The 24059-nt window shown below is 41.9% G+C and overlaps 1 protein-coding gene across 5 annotated transcripts in view; it reads left to right on the top strand.

Moving 5' to 3' along the window:
• LOC110002076 (protein phosphatase 3 catalytic subunit alpha) overlaps nt 1-24059 on the top strand; it is a 63730-nt gene that overhangs the window by 34814 nt on the left and 4857 nt on the right. For 2 of the 5 annotated variants that reach the window (XM_065950832.1, XM_065950831.1), the window contains exons 3-13: nt 2921-3045; nt 3633-3744; nt 4176-4321; nt 5158-5297; nt 8624-8701; nt 9713-9807; nt 17412-17537; nt 18192-18263; nt 20082-20108; nt 21066-21150; nt 21358-21455. In XM_065950832.1, coding sequence (XP_065806904.1) covers nt 2921-3045; nt 3633-3744; nt 4176-4321; nt 5158-5297; nt 8624-8701; nt 9713-9807; nt 17412-17537; nt 18192-18263; nt 20082-20108; nt 21066-21150; nt 21358-21455 — 1104 coding nt within the window. Of the gene's footprint in view, nt 1-2920; nt 3046-3632; nt 3745-4175; nt 4322-5157; nt 5298-8623; nt 8702-9712; nt 9808-17411; nt 17538-18191; nt 18264-20081; nt 20109-21065; nt 21151-21357; nt 21456-22011; nt 24057-24059 lie in introns of those variants that run through there. The other 3 variants (XM_020657716.2, XM_020657714.3, XM_065950833.1) reach the window with 2 other exon arrangements.

The raw sequence follows: 24059 nt of genomic DNA, 5'->3' as shown, positions 1-24059 counted from the left end.
AAAAGTCCGTCCATAAATTATTTCAATTCTGCCAATTTAACCCTTTTGATGGACCACCAAAAAAGACAAACGAGGCTTTGCATTAATCATAAAATATGGGAGCGATGGATACCAGAAATATGTTGACAAAACATCCAACACGTCAACATGTGCCATGTCCATTTTATGTTGTGAATAAAGTTAATGAAAATGCCAATAAATGAGAATATTATTTTAAAAAGCTAGATTCTAATTCAAGCATTTTTTTTTTTTTTTTGCCATTTTTGTTCCAATGAATCCATTTTCAGGAACAGCACAAGCCATCTAAAATAAGCCTCCACTACGTGTTTGTAGTGCTGGCTTGATTGCATCAGGGGAGTAAGGACATCTTTTAGAAATTGGACACATATAACAGGGCTTCTTTTTGAAGTTAGTCCCCACTGTGGGTTTAAACAGTTACACAGTGTGGGTTTAATAAAAGACAAATGGTAAAGCGGAGGTTTACGATACAGTCAAGGAGAGCTGATTCTCCAAGCTGTCTAGCGAGCCTCGTAACTTGAGATAATTGCTCTCCAACGCTGTCCTCCAGCTCCCACTAATTGGGGATCTCTCTGAAAGACTTTTTCACAGGCTCTTATTGTAATTCTCGGTGCTAGATACAGTGCATAAATCAACAAACAGTCTTATGAAAAGAAAGGCTTTGTCCTTCTCAAATGTGATTTCAATCAATTTACCCTGTTTTGAATCACTTCATTAGCTGATTGTTTGAATAACAGATGGATGGACATCAGAAACCCATACCGTGCTCATCATTGTTGTCACTGTGATAGTCTAAAATGTAATATTGCTGATTGTTGACTTGTGTTGTTGGTTTAATAAATCTTCCAGGTGACTTTTAAAAATGTTTTATATTGGTTTGATATACAGTATATCAGTGGTTCCCAACTGGTACTGCCAACCTTACAGTCGTTTAGTTTTTTGCGACCAATCCATTCTGAGTCTGTGGAGTCAAGCCCAGGTGAAAAACTAGAATATCACCAAAAAATGTTGAAACTGGGGCTTAACTAGAATGAAAATAAGTAGCATCAACACTACAATCCGTTAACAAAACATTAATAGCATTTCAAAAGTAGTTACATCTAATTCCTGCTTATTCATCCCTGCCTCTACGGTTTAGACATCATGTGAATTGGCCTGATAAAGAATAGGGCAATTAAAGAGCTTCACTGCAGCAAATGCATTAACATGATTAAAGCTGTTTCTTGCACTTTAATGCAACATCTTCAGATTTTTGTATGTATGTTCCTCATTACCAAATTGAATGTATTATAACAATTGTGTTATCTTGTTTTTGAGTAGGTTAGCTTAAACTCCTAGACAGACTGTTGAAAGTCTCTCTGGGTATCTCTCACTAAACTCTGCTTCCACTTCCTGTAAATACTATTTTAGTGTCTGAATGTTTGTATTGGTGTGTTTGTGTATACCAAAGACTATGTATAGAAACAGACTTTCTTCAAACCTCATTAATGCTACCAATACTGTTATTATGTTGATTAAAAAAAAATGCTTCTTGTTTCTGGATCATTCTCTGAACTGTGTTTTTCTACAGATTCAAAGTTTAACAGTAGATTCATTGATAACCTAGAGTTCTTTACCTGGATTAGTCCTCCCATTAAACCTAGTGTACTTTGAAGTATTGCAACGGTCATTTCATAAAAACATTTTTTTGATAAAACAAAATCCATTCGAGGAACGATGAAAGCTCCCAGAATGGCTTTGTGGTCCTAAAATAGATCCACCAGTGGGGAAAAACCAATGAGGATGTTTATCAATAATAAATGAAAAGTTCAGGTGTAGCTGACCCATTGAACCAGCCTTTGAAGTATCTACTAAAGTGACAGAATGCTTTTAAATCTGACACCCCCACCCCCCACATGCATCCTGTCAGCCAATGGTGGCTAAGCAGCAAATCTCCTTTGGCCTTTTGCTCCCCTCGCCTCCCCAGAGAGTAATACGGCAAAGGGTCACGTTGGGAGATGGGAAACCGATCCATATTAAGTGATTTGCGGTTCCTGATTTCTGATGGGAATGGGTTTTTATACCAGAACTCTCCCTTGACGCTATATAACAGCTGGCTGCTGGGTTGTTAGTATTTGCACAGAGTTGATATGACACTAGATTGAAACAAGTCAAGCGATATATAGTGGATTCCACCGTGCTGACAGCTACTGACGTTCCTGGGGATTCAAGCTGAGAAACAGACTGTCAGTACTTCTTAGGATGAAGTGCAAATTCTCCCAGCAATTATCTGTTAGTAATTGCTCCGACAAGCCAGATTTGCATCACGGTTAACGTGGCGTGTTTAGAAATGGGATACAGCCGAGAGCCGTTTAGTGGTTTCAGCCAATGAACTTTTAGTGCGTTTGGCAGGGAGAGGTGTGTTCGAATTAGGTCTTACTAGCCAGTTGAAACACCTCAAGGTTATAAAGAGGCTGAAGGTGGATGTGGTGGAAAGGCAAGGCATGAAAAGGCAGACTCGAGCCAGATCCTGTTATCCGTTTCCATATTGGACATCTGCTTTCTGACAGAAGATTGTGTGCAAAGAAGTATTCACAGTTTTGACGTGTGATTTTAATTATAACGCTTTTGTGTTCCCATTTTATTTCCCATTCTTCCCCTCGTTCTGGTTGGTTAGGAAAGGCTCAGGTTCTTTGTCGTATTGTGTCCTACATATACGTGTGACAGTCCGTACGGTGCTACGTTGAAGGTTTGTTGGTAAAAAAACCTTTTTTCCGAGCACTTCACATCTGATGGAAACTTTGGAAATAAGCAAATATCCTGTCACTGTGTTAAAATGGATTTTATCTGAAAGTTTCTCTGCTCTAAAAATAGCTTTTTTTCTGATGTCTTTTTTTTCGTTCCTCTTTCTGCCTCGTTGCAGTGTGCGGAGACATCCATGGGCAGTTCTTTGACCTGATGAAGCTGTTTGAAGTAGGAGGATCACCAGCATCTACGCGCTACCTTTTCCTGGGGGACTACGTTGACAGAGGGTATTTCAGTATTGAAGTAAGGCTGTGTATTTATTTCTTTATTTAGGTGTCCTCGCGAGGGCCTAATCAAGTATGACACACACCATACGCCAAACAGAAGCTGTGTTTATTAATAGCTTTCTTTGAGCGTAGATCAAATCAGGCTGCTGATATTGGAGCAGTAATAGGCTTTTGTAATAACTTCAAATGTAGCCCGGATAGCAAATGTCACGCTGTAGCTTAGGGTTATGTAGAGAGAGATTTTTAATATGAAGCAAAATATGTGTTTTAATCTAGGACGTTGGTTGGAATTTACTTCTCTAGATATTCCCTGCCATTTCATCGTCTGGAACATTATACTTTTATTAATAAAACATGTTTTAATGGAGTGTGCCGTGCCTGTCTTCTGGTGGCTCCTCTGGAGGTTTGTCATCTCTCCCAGCGAGCCTGAAATGTGCCACAAAATGTAGCGCATAAATGTTTCATTATAAGCAGAAGCGCGTGTATTATTTCACTCTGCGACGTTGACAAAGTCTGCCTTGATGGTTTTGTGTTTTGAGTGTTATTTCCAGATGACACACTAACCATTCCCCAATGCCTTTTTTGTGTTCTTCTTTGTTTCAGTGTGTGCTGTACTTGTGGGCCTTAAAGATCCTTTACCCAAAAACACTGTTTTTGCTGCGTGGGAATCATGAATGTAGACATTTAACAGAGTATTTCACATTTAAGCAGGAATGTAAGTAATGCTTTTGCACTTCATTTTCATACCTTTGATCTACAATGAGCAGTCTGGTGTGTGAATCTCTGCACAGAGCCAGTTATTCTTTCTAAAAGCTGTTTATTCTACCAGCGACCTCAAACGCTCACTTAAAAGTGCCCTCTGGCCTGGAACAGGATTCAGTCCCATTTTTTTTTTTTTTTTTTTTTTCTTGCCTGTCTTGATATTTACACACGTCAGAACTATTTCTGTTGGACTCAGACAGAGTGGTGGAAAAAAACACAAAAGCGCTGTGAAATTGTGCTGCTCTTAAAGTGTGTTTGGGAAGTTTTTTGGCCCTTTTTAAAGCCTTTTCCGTCCCAGTCTAGCACACTGCCCCAATGTATGAAAGCTGTGGTGTTTGACTTGGCGTGCTCTCCTTTTCCCTGCCCTGTTTCCCCCCATGACAGGTAGAATTAAGTATTCAGAGAGGGTGTATGACGCATGTATGGACGCCTTCGACTGCCTTCCCCTGGCTGCACTTATGAACCAGCAGTTCCTGTGTGTACACGGAGGACTGTCTCCAGAAATCACAAATCTTGACGACATCAGGAAAGTATGTGTCTGATTCGGGACCATTTTCTCTATAATTTCATGCAGCTCCAGCCTGTGTGTGTATGTGTGTGTTTATGTAACAGCAGGTGCCCAATGATGGCTATAAAAGCACAGAGCATTTGTTGAAAATTGGAGCTTCCTGTCTGCTTCATGTATTTTCTGCATTCATTCAAAGTTAATGAGGAGAAGACTGTGCTCGCTTTAGAGTGATGTGCTGTGAAAATAACAACCTGAGTTGCAAATGCATGAAGCGATTCTCCCAGATCTGTCTCAAAATCAAAATAAGGCTCAGGACTTGGACACCAGGGATTGCAAGCACAGGGTCTGGTCCTCGCTCTGATTAAAAAAAATGTTGAAGAGTTGGATCCCGCTTTCAAACTAATTCAATAACTCCAAATGGATTTTGTGGCTGCAATCAGAGGGCATGCATAATAGAATTTGCTCCATTGAAGTGTCCATCATGCTATGCCTCCTGTAATCCACAAGCTTTTGTTTGAGAAAGAGCTATACTTGGCTTAAAGCAGAGTTATTTATGTTCATCACTCCTTAAGAATGACAGCCAGAGTTTTTATGTGTCTCAAAAAGAGCCCTTTAAAAACCTTCCTACACGTCATCCACACTGTATATCTTTTCAGCTTTAATTCAATACAATGTGACTTCAGCATAAATGTAAGTCACAGTAACAAAATAATAATAATGATAATGTCAGCTGCAGCCTCTGACGTGGCTCTAACGGAAGAAGCAAAAAAAAATGTTTTCTCTGCACTAGCATGCGAGCTCTAAGTGCATTTTTTCCACTCAAAGAGGCTGACATGAGTCCTACTTTTCCTTCCACAGCTAGACAGATTCAAAGAGCCTCCAGCATATGGACCAATGTGCGATCTGCTGTGGTCCGACCCCCTGGAGGACTTTGGGAACGAGAAGAGCCAAGAGCATTTCACACACAACACAGTGCGAGGCTGCTCCTACTTCTACAGGTGAGTGTTTTGATCTCTTACGAGAAGGGGCAACAGGAGGTTTTTACTACTTTAGCATTAAGGATTCCAGGTAACAGCTTTGATTTCTGTCTCCCATCAAATACTGCTGCAATGTTTGACCTCATACTCAATGTGTTTTATATTGGAGTATGGAACTAAAAAATTACAAGCGTCTGTTTTTAAAAGCGTGCCTCTTATTTTGAGTTTTGTCCACTCTTGGAAAAATAAAATCATCCTCTGATTAGTTTGGCTGTCCTCTCCGTCATAGACATTGAAGCGGGTAGCTCTTCAGTAATCATAAAAAAATGATGCAAAAGATTAAAGATACAGAATGACCATCATCCTGTCAAATTGTTGATAAATTGAGAAACCCTGCTCCCATCACTTTTTTTTGTTTTCAAGCACTGCAATTCCTCCACTGTGAGTGGGAGATTAAGAGTTGTAAGAACATAGCGTGCATTAAAGTAGTCCAAAAGTCCTCCTCCTTAGCCTGTCACCAGTATTTATGTAACCCTCATTGCCTTCTATTGAGCTGAGTAACTGAACAAACGGAGGAAGTGCTCGGAGCAGGCAGCTCACACTGTCACAGAATGTAATGAAGTGGCACATTACCGCGAGGCACAGTCCTGTCTGTGAGAGCGTTCGGCGCTCCCTCCGCTCATTACGGCCTAAGCGACGCTTGCTTGGCCCTGGCGCGCCTCAGGCGAGCCAGCAGAAATAGTCGGAGACGTCCTGAGTTTCCTGATGTGCATTTTCCTTCTTTAATAACAGGTGTTTTATAACTACAGACTTAATTGTATTTTAATGGCTGTGCTTGGGAATGAACTCCCTCTACTGCCGTCGTTGCGGATTTGCGAGGGCATCTTTTGCCCGATTGTCTGTACATATTCTGTAAATGTTTGTGATCCATTACACGGCAGATCAACAGTTTGCCATGGGTTAAAATAATCTTTCTAATGGTGTCATTTTACTGAAGTGACACCAAACAGAAATGCTCATAATGTGATCTCATTATTACCACAAATGACGGATCACATGTCACGTGTTTGTGCCGCACCAGCATCCTGCTTAACCTTCTGTCATTTGGTCCAAATTCCTCTGGAGTCTTGTTTTCATCAGTGTCCACCACTTCGTCTGCCCGGGGAATGCTCGCTAATTGGCATCACACTGGCATTCAGGATTTATGAGACGGTTTAAGCCAGACTGAGAGAGAGCCATTCCTCAACACAACCCCCTTTTAAAAACATCAGCTTCTTTGTTGCTGCTGTCTTGCAGCAACCAATAATTTCCCCCAGCGCCGTGGGCACGCTTGTAACACTTTTACAAACACAAGTCAGGCGTGAAATTGCAAATGTTTTGAGTATAGTCGCTTTCATTTTGGCCCTCGCTCAGCAGCCTGGGTGAACCGGCCTGGAGTAATTTTCTTAACATCTTTCTTTCATCAGTGTAAATCCAAGTTATTGATAAGTACCTTAAAAGCTTAATTTTTCACATACAAAACGCTGCTTAGATTGCACATGATGAAGGCATTTCTTGCAACACTTTGCATGTTGTCCGAGGCGCTCATTAACATCTTTGCCCTCTGGTCGGACAGATGGGAGATGCTCTAAACTCCAAATGCAAAATTGCCCAAAAAAAAAAAAAAAACTAGGCCTTAATATATCTCAGGCTCCATATGGCATGTGTCTGCATCTGCTGCAGGAAATCAAGTGAGAAATAAACAATCTAGTCCTCATTTTTACCCCCTTCTAATGGAAAAAAAAAACTCATTGCATTTTTTATTCCCCCCCCCCCTTTTTTTTTTTTTTTTTAATACACATCCCCTCCACCAGATGTTTGTCGTGACTGTCAGGAATGCATGTGTTCTCATGTCTGCACCAACGAGGATTGTTAATGAACCAATCCTGGCTCCTTCAATTTCAGTCTCCTATGAAAGGTTTCACACTATTTGAAATGAAGATAATTTAGCTCTGCAGCAAACATGCTCTCAGATAAGCCTGCATACAAAAAAAACAAGCCAAGTTAATTTGCTTATATAACACTTTATTACAAGCCTGCTCCAAGCACTTTGCATTAAGAGACGCAATAAAGCTGCCATAAGAATGTTCCCTGTATCAATCTTGACCCAAACTCCATACCAGCTTGGCCCAGTCATCCAGAAACCTCAAGAGGGTTTTGTGTTGATTGAAGAGAACAAGAAAAAGCTGTTGTTGTTGTTGTTTTTTTTTGTGTGTTTCCTCATATTTATCAGAAACCAAAATGCAAGTTTGGTTTTGATTGCTGCATGTGGGTGTTGTTTCATTGTTGTGCTCTGATTTCTGCAGGGGCGTTTAGCTTTCATTAAAGGACCTTATACCAAACCATTACCTGTGTTTTGTACAAGCACGGTATACTTCTTCGTTGAACCACAACGACTGTCTCGTGTTTAAAAATGCGTGTTTGTTTATAGACTCTGATTGCACCGTTTTTTGTTTACCTGATAGTCTAACAGATGATATTTCCACTGATTAAACTAATCACCATGACAAAAGTTTGACGTACACATTTTCAGTGACTACACCCCCCCGTTGAAATCCACTTTGTTCGAGGCGGTGATCAAAAATATTAATAATTTCTATTAACAACTGATTGACAAACATTTTCTTTAAGAAAAGCTTCTCCTCATGGCTTTTCTTCTTCCTCTCTCGTTATGAGCAAAGAAACATTTCTCGTAAAAGCTGGTGTGAGGAGTTAAAGGTTGCACCAGGAAAGCTGTAGTACTGTTATTGGGTAATTGGCTGTGAGCTTTTCTGGTCTCTGTGCGCGCAGACTAAATAGATCAGCGTGAGCATGAAACACACTTGAACACTCCCCAGCGATAGCTGCTTCTTCTTCTTCTTTTTTTTTTTCTTCTTCTTGAAGAAACAGTCTGCTGTGAATCATGTGTCATACTTGACTTTTTTTTTTATTTTTTAGTTTCATTCTTTACAAAAATCCACCACTTAAGGAGTGTCACACCTACTCCTCTTTTGGTATGAAAGTGGGTTTAAAAGTACAGAATGAGTCATTTAAAAGCTGCCTATTTAGACATTTGATGAATCTGTTGTTCACATCAGGATATTAGAGCCTCCTTTAACAGCCCCCCCCCCCCCCCCCCTTCCATTTATGAACCAGAGTTTATGTTAACATTTAGCCTGAACTCCATATTGTAGATCCTATGTTTTTTTTCTGAACTCAATCAATAATAGCCATGACTTATTTAGTTATTTCCATTGATCGTTCTTGATTCGACTGAGTTTTTCTTGACGTGTGAGTAAAACCAAATGTTTGTCTCTTTCATTCAACAGCTACCCTGCAGTCTGTGACTTTCTACAACACAATAACTTATTATCTATCATCCGGGCCCATGAAGCGCAGGATGCTGGGTGAGTGTTGTGGCCTTTCGTCTTCTCCCATCACATTGTCACACGGCACAGTGGTTTCAGAGCCAGGTATTAAATGAAAAGCCCTCCCCCTCCCCCTCCCCCCTCCCTGGTACACCCTTGGTCTGTGTTGAGCCTGTCTGGAGAGCAGGTTCAGCGCGTACTGAACTTTGAGGGAAGGCGGGGTGATGAAAATGAATCCAGTGTGGGGAGTTGGTCGGCCAGATGTGATGTGACTAGTCAGATTTTTGTGCAGAATTATTGTTTCACAGTTCATATTTAGTTTATATTCTTAACTTTACATTCAAGCACATGTAGTCTCAAACGACCTAACTCATCTTGTGTTCATGAGGAACAAAGAGTGATTTCTGGATCTTCAACAGAGGCGTTGCAAAAGCTTCTTTTGAAAACATATTTTTATTTTGAGGGCAGGTGGCTGGATCTGTCAGGCTGATCACTCTCTAAGGGAGGTTGAGGCGGTGGGATGCATAGCATACAGTTGTTTATCACTGCACACCCACAGCGTGGTCACACGGGACACCTCGCCACGTCTCAGATGAGGTTGCTGCCCCAAGCCGCCTTGAACCACACAAAGTAATAATGTTACAGAGTTTCACCTCTGTTTCCTTTTTTTTTTTTTTTTCAAATTTCTACAAATAGTTGCTGCAAGGTGTGGTGTGGCAAATAAATCATCTGTGTCAGTACTGTTTACTGAAAGCTCTTATTTCATTCCAAGCATCCAAACCAACAAACACAGCGCAGCTGCTCGCAGTGAGATCACAGTAGTTTGACTTGAATGTGGAGTTGGTTCAGTGAGATGACTCTGGAGGGCATGTTTCACCTGTAACACAGGGATTTACTCTCCTGAGGCTGCCAGACAAACAGCCATAGTGAAAACAAGAGGCCATAAAAACTGTCACTGCTAATCATTTCCCGAGGGCCAAACACCAATGATTAATGTATGAATGTAATGTTTACTGATGCTTACATCTCTTTTTTTTGGATATTTACCAGATACCGCATGTACAGAAAGAGTCAGACCACTGGCTTCCCATCTCTTATCACCATCTTCTCAGCACCCAACTACCTAGATGTCTACAACAACAAAGGTAAGGAGAAGGAATAATTCAGGTTTCATTTAAGGGAAGCATCAGGATGTTCCAAGATGTTCTCTTTTATGTCTTAAACCTCAGATGTCATCAAAGTCTTACAAATGGCTGTTGAGGTTGTTGATCTGCCACACGCTGACTTCATCTCCTTGTCGTTGTGCACGAGGGCAATCAGCAAACACATATTAAAGTTTGTTTTGCGGTTATTATGAGGGAGAAATCCACCCAAAAAAAAAATAATAAGCTGGAAGTAACAGAAAGTTTCACAGAGCTGCAGACTGGAAGGTTCATTCTTTTTTTTTGGACCGGTTGGGTAACCTTTAACAACGTCCTTTCACAGTTCAGAAGAGCTTTGCTTTTCAGATGTTTTAACAATATTTCATAACGGAGCTTTAAAGTGCCTTTTAAAAAGGATGAACAGAAAACATTTAGCTGTTTTCACACCATGCTTAGGGATTAGAAATGAACATGTCCCTTTTGGCTTACACTCGCACTTTATTAACACTATTTCATGTATAATATGAAAAACAGTGCAGCCTGTCTTCACAAAGGCACTCTTAAAAAAGCGACTATTTATCTCAACAAGCTTTTTCCTGGGTTAATAAAAACGTTTTAGAATAAATTTAAAAAATGATAACAAGTAACACTACATTTCCAAAGTACTATTATGGTATTTAAATGGTATTAAGGAGTGCCAAACTCAACTTTCACAGTGCACACAGCTTTTGGAGCGCCTCTCCCTCATAGTATAGAAATATTTTGGTTCAAGTTTTTAGGGTTGTTTCATGACAAAACTCTCTGACACTGATTCTGGTCAGGTCAGTTCAGGGATGTAGCTGGACATGAAGTGGCTGGGCGGGGGTTCACTTGGCACCTAGTGGTGCCCAATGCGGCGCTACGTTGCCCACGCAGCAAGATAGGCTTGCCTTTGTGCTGTGAGTCAGCACTTTTCCCCTGGAGAACAGACAGTATCTGACTTGGCTGTGGGGGCATGTTGTGGATGGGGGCGGCGATGGGCAAACCACAGGAAATGGAAATGGGAAGGAAAGAGCGATGGTGCTGCTGGTGCATGCTGTTTTGTAATTCCTGTCATGATGAAATGCCATAACAGAGCTGTGTACTGCAGTGCTGCTGGTGTGAGTGTAGTACACAAGGGAAACATGGCTCTCTTTTTTTTTCCACGTGTGTTCCCTTGATCTCAGATATTAGGATCTTTTTGTTTACTATTTTCCTCAGGAGCTGCTTCCATGCCTTGCTTCCTGCACAGGCGGGAGAGTTGAGGGCGGGTGGGGGTGCAGCCTGACAGTTTGCATGCCTGGTGTGTTGTTTATTATTAGGACCCCATTCGTTCCATGCCAACTAATCTTCCCAGGGCTCACAGTCAACCCAGCACACAATAAAAACAAACAAGCAAACATATTGATGTCAAGGGCCTGTTGTTTTTTTGTTTTTTTAACTTTTGGCAACCATTTGCCTGGCAAATCATTTGCACCTCCAGAGCTCAATATGGGATAGTCGAAGTATCTAAAATGATTCAGTCCGCACCCTGGTCTTACCTGAAGCTGGCTGACCTTCTGTTGATAAAATGCCTCTGAGAGCGAGCGAGTGTGGTTATCAGAAAGAAAATTATTACTCTGTTTATAGAACCGACTTCATTTAGGAACACAGGTGTATCTTACCACGGGGGATGGCAGGTTCTTTATTTCTCCCGTCATTCGCCGTCTGCTTGAAAGTGAGACACACTTTTATCCTCAGCTTAATGTGTTTGAAGTCAGATTTTTGGCTTAGAATACAAATATAATTGCAGAAGAGAGGGAGAGAGAGCTCTTCCCAAGCAAATAAACATCCCTCGAGCTTAAGGTCTTGCCAGAGATTTGATGTTAGAGCTCTTAAAACTTGCGGTTATGTAATTGCATAGTTGCACCTTCACATTATCAATCGTTTACTTAGCAGATGTATTTTCCCCACAGCGGCTCCACGATTTCATGAATCAGGCACAGCTAACCAATACCGTCTTATCAGTCCTGTTGATGCTCTTCTCATCAGTTATGTGGGTGGGGTTCACTGGGAGACCCAAAGCCTCTATAATGAATTGGTCTGCTCTTTGCTTTCTTGCCGGAGCTCGGAGCCCACTGAGCATGTTCTGTGATTGATGGCCAATCGAGCGGGCACATAAATCTTAAAGGCGGAGGGAGGAGGCATCTGCAGGTCCCATCAATACAGCGCTGGGAGTTGGCCAGATTAACCAATGAAACCTCTCCACATGGGGGGGGGGGGGGAATTGTTGAGAGACGGGCACTTCCAGTCGGAGAGGAGGAGGCGGAGGATATCTATGAGGTACCAGAGGCGGGCGAGGGAAAAAAATTTGAGTCGTAGCTGAGTCAGGAACGATGTGATTCTAAAAAGATAAAAAATCCAGCCTTTAGATGCCGTCCATCACTCGTTTTCCTTGCAAGTCAAACTGTTGGCTTTGCAATACGTGTCAGGCGCTGACCAGCTGTCCATCAACGCTCTGACCCCTGCACCCCCCCCCCCCGAGCTGACAGTGGAGCTGCGTTAAATGAAAACACAGCAGCGGTGATGTAGCACTTTTGAGCGCTCACAGTTTGGAGAGATGGAGTTGGAGGTGTAGCTGGCAGTTGAATACTTTGGAGATTGCTTGCGGTTTCACATTAATGGAATGTTTTCTGCTGCATCGTTATTGACTGGTCTCGAAAGCCAAAGACTGAATCCAAATGGTCGTGCTGCTTGGATGGGAAAAAAAATGCTAAATGACACGTAGCTGCCCACCTTTTTGACGCTGATTTTTTTATTACACCCCCGAGACAGTGAAGGACATGGTGGTTAGATCCATCTCACACCTGTTAAACCTTACATAACCATGATAACCTCTCCATCTCCTCTCTAGTTTTACAGTTTCATGACGATGTAGAAACAGGAATGGACTTTTAGAGAGGAAACTTAAACGATAATGTGAACAATGTTTTCCTGAAGAATCCATCTGGTTCATTTTCCAGTCAAACTGGACAGCGTTTCCTTTTTTTTTTTTTTTTTTTACATTATTTCCTGCCTTGGTCATGTGCTGATTGGTTGGTGAGTAGCCGACATTTGTGATCTGAAGGAGTGAAATGCAGTGGTATGATTGGCTCCTGGCTCTGCCACTGGAATAAATAGCAGGATGGAAGCTGGGGCAGTGATGACGACAGCACAGCAGGGATTTCATGTTTCCCACCTCTTGTCACAAGTGCCAGCGAGAAGCGTTCCCCCGTCTGCAGATGCCCACCCATCTGTTATCACTCTGATCATTACTGGGCTTTCCTTCACTTTCCTGTAAACAAGATTCGGTTACAGAACTTTTCAGGCCGCACCAAAACAAGAAAAATGGACTGTGTAATGTCGTACTGGGAAGGCCCTTCTGGTTCCATTCCAACAAGGATCTAAGTCTTATAAAACAGAATTCTGGTGAGATCTACTCACCATATGGTTTAGTAAGAAAACTTCTCAAGATACTTCATATTGAGATGTATTCATAACAACTGAGCAGACCTGATGTTAAAATATCCAGAAATCACTAAATGAACCTTGAATAGGCTTTTTTCAGATCATCATAAGTTAAAGTTAAAAACAACCTTCAGGATGGTTTTAATTTCCAACAGTCTTTTTTTTTAATCAGGGGTCTCCTTCAACCATTGAATTAGACCATGAAATCCGGTTGAAAGTTCAAGAAAATATAGACAGGGCACAACCTTCAACATATTTTAGACCAATTACATAGATAGTAAGCGATGCTTAAGTGTTTTCTTTTCTTCATGACTCAAATATTTGAAGTCAGAAAGTATTTCTGTTCTCCGGCATGACCATTCAATGTGGTTTTAAGCCCGAGAGCAAGTGGCCTTTTTTGAGTCATAGATTTCTAGTGAAATGAAAATGATTTGAAATAAAAAAAGGACCTGTACAGGTGCTGACTCATTACTTTATTAAGCAACAATTAATGAAAAATCATTCATGCAGTGTTCCACTGTACAAGTACATTCAGTTCCAACCAACAACAAGTCTGACATCTAATGGAAGTCAAGGGCTCTATGAAATGGACAGAGGAGGTCTCAACGCTTTTAATGGAATACTAATCCATTGGAACTTGATACGAGAGGCCTTAGAGACAGATATGCAGTCGGCTTTAAGCAACAGGACAGGACAGTGGGAATCTCCCCCCTGATCTCATAGCAGATTTAACAGCCCTCGTTACCGGGGAAACCGGCTCAAGGCACTCCCTTATAAATAATTAATGAGCGGGCGTAGCCTCACAATATCTGTGTTACCGTGGCAGCAGGATTGGCCTCAGCTACCCTGTTAGGCAGCACCAGAGCTGCAGAGACATCTAGTGGCTGTCATGCAGTGTTAGATTTAACAGAGGACTTTAATACAGATCTCACAGCTGGTCACCACGAGAGCTGTGCCCTCCTGCTGTATGAGGAATAACTTTGCATATAATTGTGCATTCAAACAGTAGTAATGCGTGTTCTTTTCATTAGGGCAGCAAAATGCTTCTCCTGTAACCTCATATCTGCAGGTTAAATCCCATATCCACCCCCCCCCCCCCCCCACCCCCCCAAAAAAAGAAAGAAAGAAAGTGGGCCGTGACCTGCTCGTACCTAGAACACGATGATCGTGTTTTGTTTTGTACGGGGGAGGTTGCCGGGTGTCTGTTCCTTTAAAGGGAATCCGAATTGAAGGAGCGACGGCAGGGGAGCTGACCTTCTCCCCCGCTCTGCCTTTTTTATCCCCTCCGGGCCTCCATGGCTGCATTCAATCAAGTGCCTCGACCATGTTTATGCAGTATGTGATGTTTATGCAAAGGCTGCCCACGCGTGCGACTGCTTTCATGCTCACACACACACACCAACACACACACACACACGCATAAACACCCCCAGCCCCGTCTGAGTGGAGTGTGTCAGAGGAAGGCAGTGCTTTGCTTATTGGAATGGGTTGTAACGTTTCTGATATCGATAATAATGCCACAGGAATTATAAAGTGTACAGATTCTCCTCTGTTATTTCAGAGAATATGTGTGTGCTTATGTGCAGCCTTGGATACGATAGTGATGGCAGTGGAATTTAATGCTTTGCCATACTTGAGGGACCACTTTGATTGCATAGTTACTGCACTATATATATATTACCATGCCTCATTGATTACACACACACACACACACACACACACACACACACACTGAGGAAAGCCCCGGCCTAGCAGGATGTTTTCTGACCCCATTTGTGTCGCGACTGAGGTTACAGCTGCTTTGGATGCCAGGTTTGATGACTTGCTATTCCTGACCCCCGAGAGAGGCCGAGGCAGGAAAGTCTCCCCATGGTGACCCAGCCCAGGTGTCCGCTTTCCCCAAATCTGGGCCATCAGTCTGGCCTGGCTCGTGAAAGAGAGAGGGCGTCTATATATACAGCAGGGATATATTTATGTTTGGCAGCTCTCGTGTTTTCTTCAGCACCCACACTGTCTCTTAAGCATGGGAGAGGTCACATGGTGCATTCTGTGGTCAGTGATTGGGAGGTGGCTTCTATGTCAGTGGCACACAGATATTATGATTAAGATAAGACATTCATTACACGGTTTTTATTTATTATATTTCCTATTACATTAAATTGTTTTGTGAAAATACGCTCAGTGTAACATTTAAAAACTGAAATTCATGCCGTTAATTACAGTTATCGTTGCTCTGCGGCCTCAGAGTTTTGACAGTAAATTCAGAATTCTAGTGAATTGTCCGAATTCTGAGAAAAACGTCGGTGGTCGGGGTAATAAACTCTGTGGCCTTAATCCTCCTCTGTCCATTTTTGAGATATTTTTAGCATTAACTTGTTATCCCCTTTCTCAAGAAACGTAACACATTCATATACTGGAGTGCAGCGAGTCATAGTTCAGTCATGTACCCGACTGTTTAATAGACTCTTGCTTGTTTTGTCAACATAAGGAGCCAGGGGACATTTAAGAAGGTCACAAGTAGCCAGCTAGTCCTTATGCTAAGCTAACTGGCCTCTTGTTTAGCATTAAAATGATATCTCCTGTAAGTCTTGCGAGAAAGCAACTAAGCCCATTTCTCTCAATTTCTAACTAATAACTTAGAGCTTCTTTTGGCGATGGATTGTGAAAGCAATGCACGCTGTAAATGTTGATGAATTAAATCAAAAAGGAACACTTTGATGGTGATGTCAGTAGGAATACGCAGTTGTTTCTCATGGTTGAATTCTGAGCACCACAGTATGATCATCATCCAGAGTCCATCGCTATCATTACCTCAGCTTCCTGTCTCTGGCTCCTCTCTCCGTCCCTCCTCACCAGAAATTGATGGTTTTCTGTTAACTAATGAAAATTGCCCCGGCCGCATGGAGCCCAAATGCTGAGCCATGTGTTTCTGTGATGACAGACATGTTTCACCCTGTGGGGGCGGTAATCAATACGCAGAGGAAATGTTCCGGAGAGGGGGAAAAGGGACATTGATTTTTTTTTTTTTTCGAGCTACCATCATTTAGATGCTTGGGCAGTTTGTACAGCATTTTGCAAATCTTCCTATTTATCAGCCGTCCTGTCAGAGGGAAAGATTGACGGATTCTGATGTCAATACATCATCTTGTGGAAGGTAGTTTTGCCAGATTCTCTATTCGCTGTCATGAAGCAGAGGTTGACTGACAGTGTCTGATAAAAAATGATGTGTTAAATCCAGGCCACAGTTCAGTCTAGGTGTTTCTTTTTGCTGCGTTTTGGACAAAACAAATTCTCGACTGTTTTACGGCCAATTGGAGATCTGAAGTAACTGGCAATTTCATTTGTCGCAAGTCTGCGCAGCACCTGCAGCTAATGAGTCATTAACCAGGCAAGGTAAACAACAAGAAGAGCCAGAAAAAAAGACATTTTGGTTAATCTGTTGAGAACGGTTATATTCAAGACTTTAAAGACACAATGCTTCATAAGCCACCTGTAAAACTGTATTTTTAAAAGTAAGTGTTTTGTTATCTTTTTTTTTTAATGTGAACTCTGATTGCTCCTTCTTCAGATTGTCCATCAATCACTCTTGTTTTTCCTGGCACATAACGCTGAGTACTTTGTGGTCACTCTCCATGATAGCTGGATGGAGTGCCGGTGCCGGCTGCTGAAGCCGCACAGTACTCCTGAGTGGTGGTTGGGAACAGGATGGGGGCTGTAATGGGCCTGGACCTCAACGAGGATCTGATGTTCTTTTGTAGTCTGATCATGGTTGGATAGTTGTGTGCAATCTGAAACTTTTAAGGAGGAAAATAGAGACGTCATAATGTTCGGCTTGTGTTGTATATTCTAAACATACATAGCCATTTGCAGAATCAGTCAACACAGGGATTTGTTGCACATTAAAGGAGAAGAAGTAGAATAGTTTGAGTTCTCCTTGAGGGGATTGTGGATGTTGACAGACAAAAAAACTGAAGATGTCAGACCATAATCCATCCTTTGTGTCCAGAGACCATAGAGAAAGCAAATCCCGTTATTAAACTTTACACATTTTGACACATTTTAACAACCACCTGCCTCCCTGCCTTGTCTCTCCCTCCCCACAGCGGCAGTGCTGAAGTACGAGAACAACGTGATGAACATCCGACAGTTCAACTGCTCACCTCACCCTTACTGGCTGCCCAACTTCATGGACGTCTTCACCTGGTCCCTGCCCTTCGTCGGAGAGAAGGGTGAGCATGAATACACACATACACACCCTGTGAGAAAACAAAAACAAAGTGTGGGCATTGACAGGTCTCCCAGATGTTCGCTCCAAAACGTTGAAATGAACACTGAGTTTCCAGAGTCAGTAATAAAAATACACACAGATAAATGTAGTCAGTTAGAGTTCATATTTAAAATACTTACAACACTTGATTTATTAGCTAATAAAATGCAAACCAGGCAAAGATACGTCATGAGTTCAACATGCTGGGGGGTCTATTTTTTGAAGTTAGCATTATCTTAAGATTATCCAGGCATTTGACTTTGTTAAGTTCACTGACCCCCCCCCACCCCCCTCCTCCTGTTATAACTGTGACACATCTGTGTCAGTAAATCACACATAGCTATGACTGACACACTCAGTCCAGGAAGCCCTTCTTGGGTGTGACCCTTCGGCACGGGGCAATACCTCACAATGTTGCAAGGTTAATGACGGACACAGTTTACAGGGCGTGTGCAGGGAGGTCACTCGAGTGCATTCTTGTCAGTCTAACTAGCACAACATGACCGTCTGACTTTTAGGACAGCTTGCCACATTCCATACTTGTTGAAAACTTATACTATATATAACTTGAATGTAAAAAAAAATAAATGAAATATATATTCTTATTTCTTTATAGTGACTGAAATGCTCGTGAACGTTTTGAGCATCTGCTCCAACGATGAGCTGACGACTGACGAGGAGCTGGACGGTAAGCAAACCTTTCCAGTTTTCACTGCAGCGAGCCTCCACTAGAGGGAGACCTCTGCCAAAGGGAGCACCACATAGACACTCACTGCTCAATCTGATACACATTTGGTTTATTCTATGTTGTTTTTGTTTTTTTTAAATGTCATGCCACTCTTTTTTTTAAATAAACACTTTTTAGCATTCTTCAACATGTTCAATCCAGTGAATCCAGAAGCTGTTTACACTTGACAAAGTTCAATCAACTAATCATCCTTGGGGGTTTTATTTTGTCTTTGAGGTTTGAAAATACTTCTTTTAGAAAACCTGGTGTCCTTGTAAAATCAGAATAATTGAAAGGCATCACTAAGAGACAGAAAGGTCAGCACACTAAATGTCCTTCAAGTTTCCTTTATCTGGGTAAGAGAAACATACAAAACAACAACACTAGGCCTTTATCAGCGTTGATATCTAATATCACTAGATGGCTCTGTAGTCCCCGTCCTCCTGGGCTCAATCAGCTTTTAGTCAGACAGGATTTATGACTTTTATCATCATATAACAGTAGAAAGTTCAAAGTACACAGTCATCTGTGTGATCCTCGGTCACAGTGTATCGACGATGAGATGACCAGTTTCCCCTCTTCCTGCCCGACCAAACAGGAAACGATCTCATCACATCCCCCCCCACCCCCCGCCTGCTTCTCTCTTTGTGTTTACTGACGCACAGATTTTTAATCTGTAAACAACATCCAAGGGTGGAGTTTCAGGATATCACCAGATTCTAACCTCCTTTTTTTGTTGTTTTTACATAAAAATGCATCTGAAATACCAAAAGTATATAAAAAAGGACAAGAAAAGGGGAAATTTGCACAACTAACATATTGATTTGACTAGTTTTTAAAGAATAAGTCATGTTGTGTGTGCAGAGGTAATTGTAGTTTTACTCCACAGCCCATCATTTTCAATTCATCATACACAACTGATGTTCAATCTGAATATGAAGGAGTGGTAAACAACTTTAAAAAGTGCGATCTGGGTGCGCGCCCCATGTGCAGGGGCTGTAGTCCTGAGGCTGGACGCCCCGGGTTCTGGGCCCAGCTACAAGAACGACAGAAACTTCAAACATTAAACTTGAACTAGAAACGTGTTGGACAGCCCTCTGAGATTTACTTGGTGGCTGTTTATTTCAGACCCTGATTTTCCTTCATTCTACTAAATTCATATTGATTGGACTGTGGCTAAAATCATTCACTGGTCATTTCCTCAAATAATCCATCGTCCTCTAACATCTCTTCATTCTGCACCGACATTGATCATGTTCACGATTCTTTGCCTCATTCTAACGTTTCTGTTTCCTTCTAAGCTCATTTCTTTTCTTCTATATCTTTCTTTTTTTCACAACCTTTTCCTTCATCTTTCTCACTCATCGTCTCATCATTTACAATCCTTTTGGTTGCCTTTCTCTTTATCTGCTGTTGTTTCCATGGTTTCCAATTTCTGTGATGTTGATATTTCCAACCTCAAATCCACAGATTTCTTTTGCATTATCTCTCTCTCTCTCTCTCTCTCTCTCTCTCTCTCTCTCTCTCTCTCTCTCTCTCTCTCACACTCGTGTCGTGCTGTCCTCACTACCTTGGTTTGTCTCATCTAATTTCTTTTTTTTTCTGTTTTCCAGAGTTTTGTGTTGAGGGCATCGCTTTTCTTTTTCACTTGCTGTGCTCTCTCGCTTCTTACTTCACTGTCCGCCTCCTTTCTGCCACCTCCTCTTTCATTTTACAGCCATCCAATCATCTCTCTTTTCCTTTCTTTTGTCTTCTCTTCTGGGGGTGTTACATGAGAAGGACAGCTAATATATCCCCCCAAAAAAGGTACACATAATAGCAGCACGGGTGTGCAGAGATAGATTTGCTTGCTTTCTGGGTTTTCCGCTAACGTCACTGTTTAACACTTTCTAACTATACTAATGAGTCTTTTACAAACTTGTTTTATCTGTAAACATGAAGATTTGATTTATTCATTGACTGTCATACTTGTTTTAAGGTTTTCCCTGCACACACTGAATGAGAAATGCTACGACAGGAGACACATCCTGTGCCAAATGTATTTGAATTTACTAATGGAGTACTCAACTGAGAGCGATAGGAAGTCTTCAACTTGACACCAGACTGTCAGCTCCTACCTCTCCCAAGCCTTTCACCACACATCAGCTTCATTTCCATCCTTCATACTCACACATTTTCCAAGCCGGCTCCCTCGAGGCCCTGAAACCGTTATCCCCCAACAAGGGTTTTCCTTTTAAACATACCGTTTTGTTTTCCAGTCCTGGAAAAAAAAAAAAAAAAAAAAACCTGCTAAATCTCTACAACCAAACACAGCTAAGAAAAACACATATAGTGTGCTTACTGAACATGCTGAAAAGACAAGTTTGGACAAGGAGCAGGCCACTTACAGATGACGTAACATGGTTTTAAAGATACATGAACTACTGCTTCACTACAGAGAGGCAGCATGAATACAGTGAATACCTAAGAGTTACTGAGTGGTCGTGACCTGTGGGTGGATTTAAATGACTCAGTTTGATCTGAAATCCAGGCTTCAATAACCACATTGTGTTTGCATTGTGTTGGTCTGACGCACTACTGGATACAACTAATAGTCCAGAAGACTGGCCCTGTCTCAGCACTTTCACTTAAGTTAATGAGAAGGCATGTAGTGATTACAAAAAAAACACACAGTCTGGTTTGCACCTCTACAGCACAAGGTAAAGTATGTGTGAGTTACGATTGTACCATTGTATGACCGTGTCCAACTTCTGACCCTTCCAGGTGCCACAGCTTCTGCCCGCAAGGAAGTCATACGCAACAAGATCCGTGCCATTGGCAAGATGGCCAGAGTATTTTCTGTGCTGAGGTATGCAGATGTGGAGAACACAAACTCCCTTGTGTTGGTGTTGTAGCATTACCCCGCTACTTCCTGCTGAAGTGATATTTAAAGCTGCACTTGTTGATGTTTTTATAGTTAACAACTGGTCAAAGACATTCAAACGAAACAAGAAGCTTCTGTGTTTTTTTTTTGTTTTTGTTTTTTTGAATTTGAAATCACGTGTTGTTGTTTCAGAGAGGAGAGTGAGAGCGTGTTGACGCTGAAGGGCCTGACCCCGACAGGCATGCTACCAAGCGGAGTGCTGTCCGGTGGCAAAGAGAAGCTGCAGAATGGTAAGACCGTCACAGAGTACCCCGAGACCCCCTCCCCACCCCCCCACCCCACCCCCACCCCACCCCCCAAGAACGGAGTCTCACACACATAAAATCCCCCTTACACAGCGAAACCCTGAATAAAGTGCTAGCTCGGTGTAAAGAAGACACTGTATACATAGACTCTTCCCCTCTCCCCTCAGTGATGGCCCTGGAGTTTAAAAGTGCTGCCTCAGAGTCAAACTCTTAAGTGTACTTAAATCTTTTTGGCAGCTTCAGTCAGTCAGTATCCCTGTGGTGAAATTCTCCTAAATCATAACAGCTGCTCTATGAAGCCTCTTTCAACTCTAATGTGTGTCACTGTAGTAATTTTCCATGGAGTAAATGACTAGTTCTATTTCCTACACACAACTCCCTTTCTAGACAATATCAGATTTTCTTTGTCCCTCGTCTCCTCGAATGTCTCCCTCCTGATGTCTCGCATTAATACCCTGTCTCCCCATCCCCGTCTCTTCCTGTATTCCACTGGTTTTATCTCAAATATTACCTGTATCTTTTCTTTCTCCTTTCTCCCTAGAAACTGCAGGTATAATCGGTTGTGCAAGTATTCTGTTGTGTTATTTTTGATTTATTTTTTTCCTTTTTCATTTTTGTGAGACAAGTTTAGAGTTCAGTTCACCCTCCTCTGTTGAATTCCAAACACTCCCTAAATAAGTCTTGACAAGCTGCTGCAACCAGGATGTTAAGACTTTCTGGAAAACGCCTTTAACAAAACAATTTCAATTTACTCGGACTCTTGAAAGAAATGGCCGCTTTGTCGTCCATTCGTGCGCCAGCTGTTATTCTCAGCAGTGCTCTGTCAGGATAGAGACAGGGTCCTCTGTGATTCAAAGGATGAATTGGAATTGACACAACCAGCTGTGAATAAAAGGGGCATAGCTGCAGTCTGCCCTTTCATTCACAAAGTAAAGCAGAAATCCAGACAAGCTTCTCTCTCCTCTCACAAGTTCTCTCACAATATCAGCTAGCATGAAACTCAAACCCAACGTTCAGATTGTACCTCTTTTTACTCTGAAGCAGGCACATCCATCATTTGTAAACAGCAAACGCTTAAATGAGAGTATGAGCATGATACCGTGTCTTACAGAATACAGAAACATCACAAGTCATAAAGTCAGCAAATTGTCTTTCAGAAAAGATATAACTACCTAGAGCGTCATAAAATGAGCTACTACAGCTGCTGCAAATACCAGACTTAGTTAGGCTGTCGCAAGAAAACCACACCAAGAGTGTTTTATGATTTTATTTTATGACACAATTATATTTTGGATGAATTGGCAGTTGATTGGAGCTGTCACATATAACAGACTTCTGGTTGGGTTCTGCATATGTTTGTTTTCTTGACCTTCCTCGGGAAGTGGAGTAAATAAAGTGGACTTAAATGAATGTTAAAGACGGGGGGATGGGGGATGGGGGGTACTGTAGAATATTTTAACAACCAGGAGTGCATTAAGAAGAAGAGACACCCCTCACATTCATACAATAAATCATACCCAATGAAGAGTAGAAACAATGAAGCCATTTGGGCGCAGCTGATACTACAGAGAGCTCCAGTGGAAGTAGAGGGATGTTCAGAGATTCCTGCTGCGACATTGGTAGAATCAGCTTGTGCTCCGCCTTTACGCAGACGACACAGTGCTTCTACTACAATGTCGACTCCATCAAGCCATTCTGTCTTAAAGTTGATTACTTTTGTGCCTTTTATTTGAACCCTTCCACATCATCATGACGGTGTGCTGCGTAGTCTGTAGTACTGTTTAAGCTGTTCCTCTGCCATCACCCTCTGCCTCATCCCTGTCTTTGTGTAGAGCTGAATTACACACTTGTACTCCATGTTGATTTCATTTTTTTGTAACTCAAGGATGACTGTAAAAAAATAAAATTGGTAAGTGGTTCAAACCAAAGGTGTCCACCCCGTCCCCTCACACTTCACAAACGTAAGCCAGCACTTTTGATATTTCATATCAAAAGGTGTTCACTCTGCAGTTCCAGATGCTGCTTCATGCTGCACACCTACACACCTGTAACGCTGCTCCATGTGTCGAAAGCGCTTCGATTTGACATTAACAACTAAGCAATGAAGGCAGTCACAAAGTGGCACTTTGAACGTTTCCCTGTTCTCCATTCTTTCAACTCCTCTCTCTCCATGTATGTGTGTAGTTGCGTAACGATAGCACTAATATACTTCCAGCTTTATCTGCTATCACTGTTGGTCCCTGCAGTATCCATTATTTCTATCACCACATTGATTCCCTGTCAGACTTTTTCAAAGTACCTTTAAGATGCGATCCTCTCCATGAGGTCACTCTCTGCCACAAACATTTCTCGCCTTCCCTTTACAGATCTGGAACTCATCAAAAAGCTAAGGCTCATCCCTCTCCTCTTCCTCTTTTTCTCCCCTTCTTTGCTAACATCCATGTGTCTTTGATCATAAAATGTGGAGTTGAAGTTAACCTTTGTTGTCGGCATTGGCTGTCTTTGCTGCTCATTGACTTGTTCCTGGGACAAAATGAACTCCTCTGCTCACTTCTCTCATTCGTTTTGCAACCCCCCTCTTCTTCTCTT

The sequence above is a fragment of the Labrus bergylta genome, chromosome 22, assembly GCF_963930695.1.
Source record: "Labrus bergylta chromosome 22, fLabBer1.1, whole genome shotgun sequence".
In the NCBI taxonomy this organism is placed as follows: domain Eukaryota; kingdom Metazoa; phylum Chordata; class Actinopteri; order Labriformes; family Labridae; genus Labrus; species Labrus bergylta.
The sequence above is the reverse complement of the archived record's forward strand: the minus strand, read 5'-3'. Positions and strand labels throughout refer to the sequence as shown.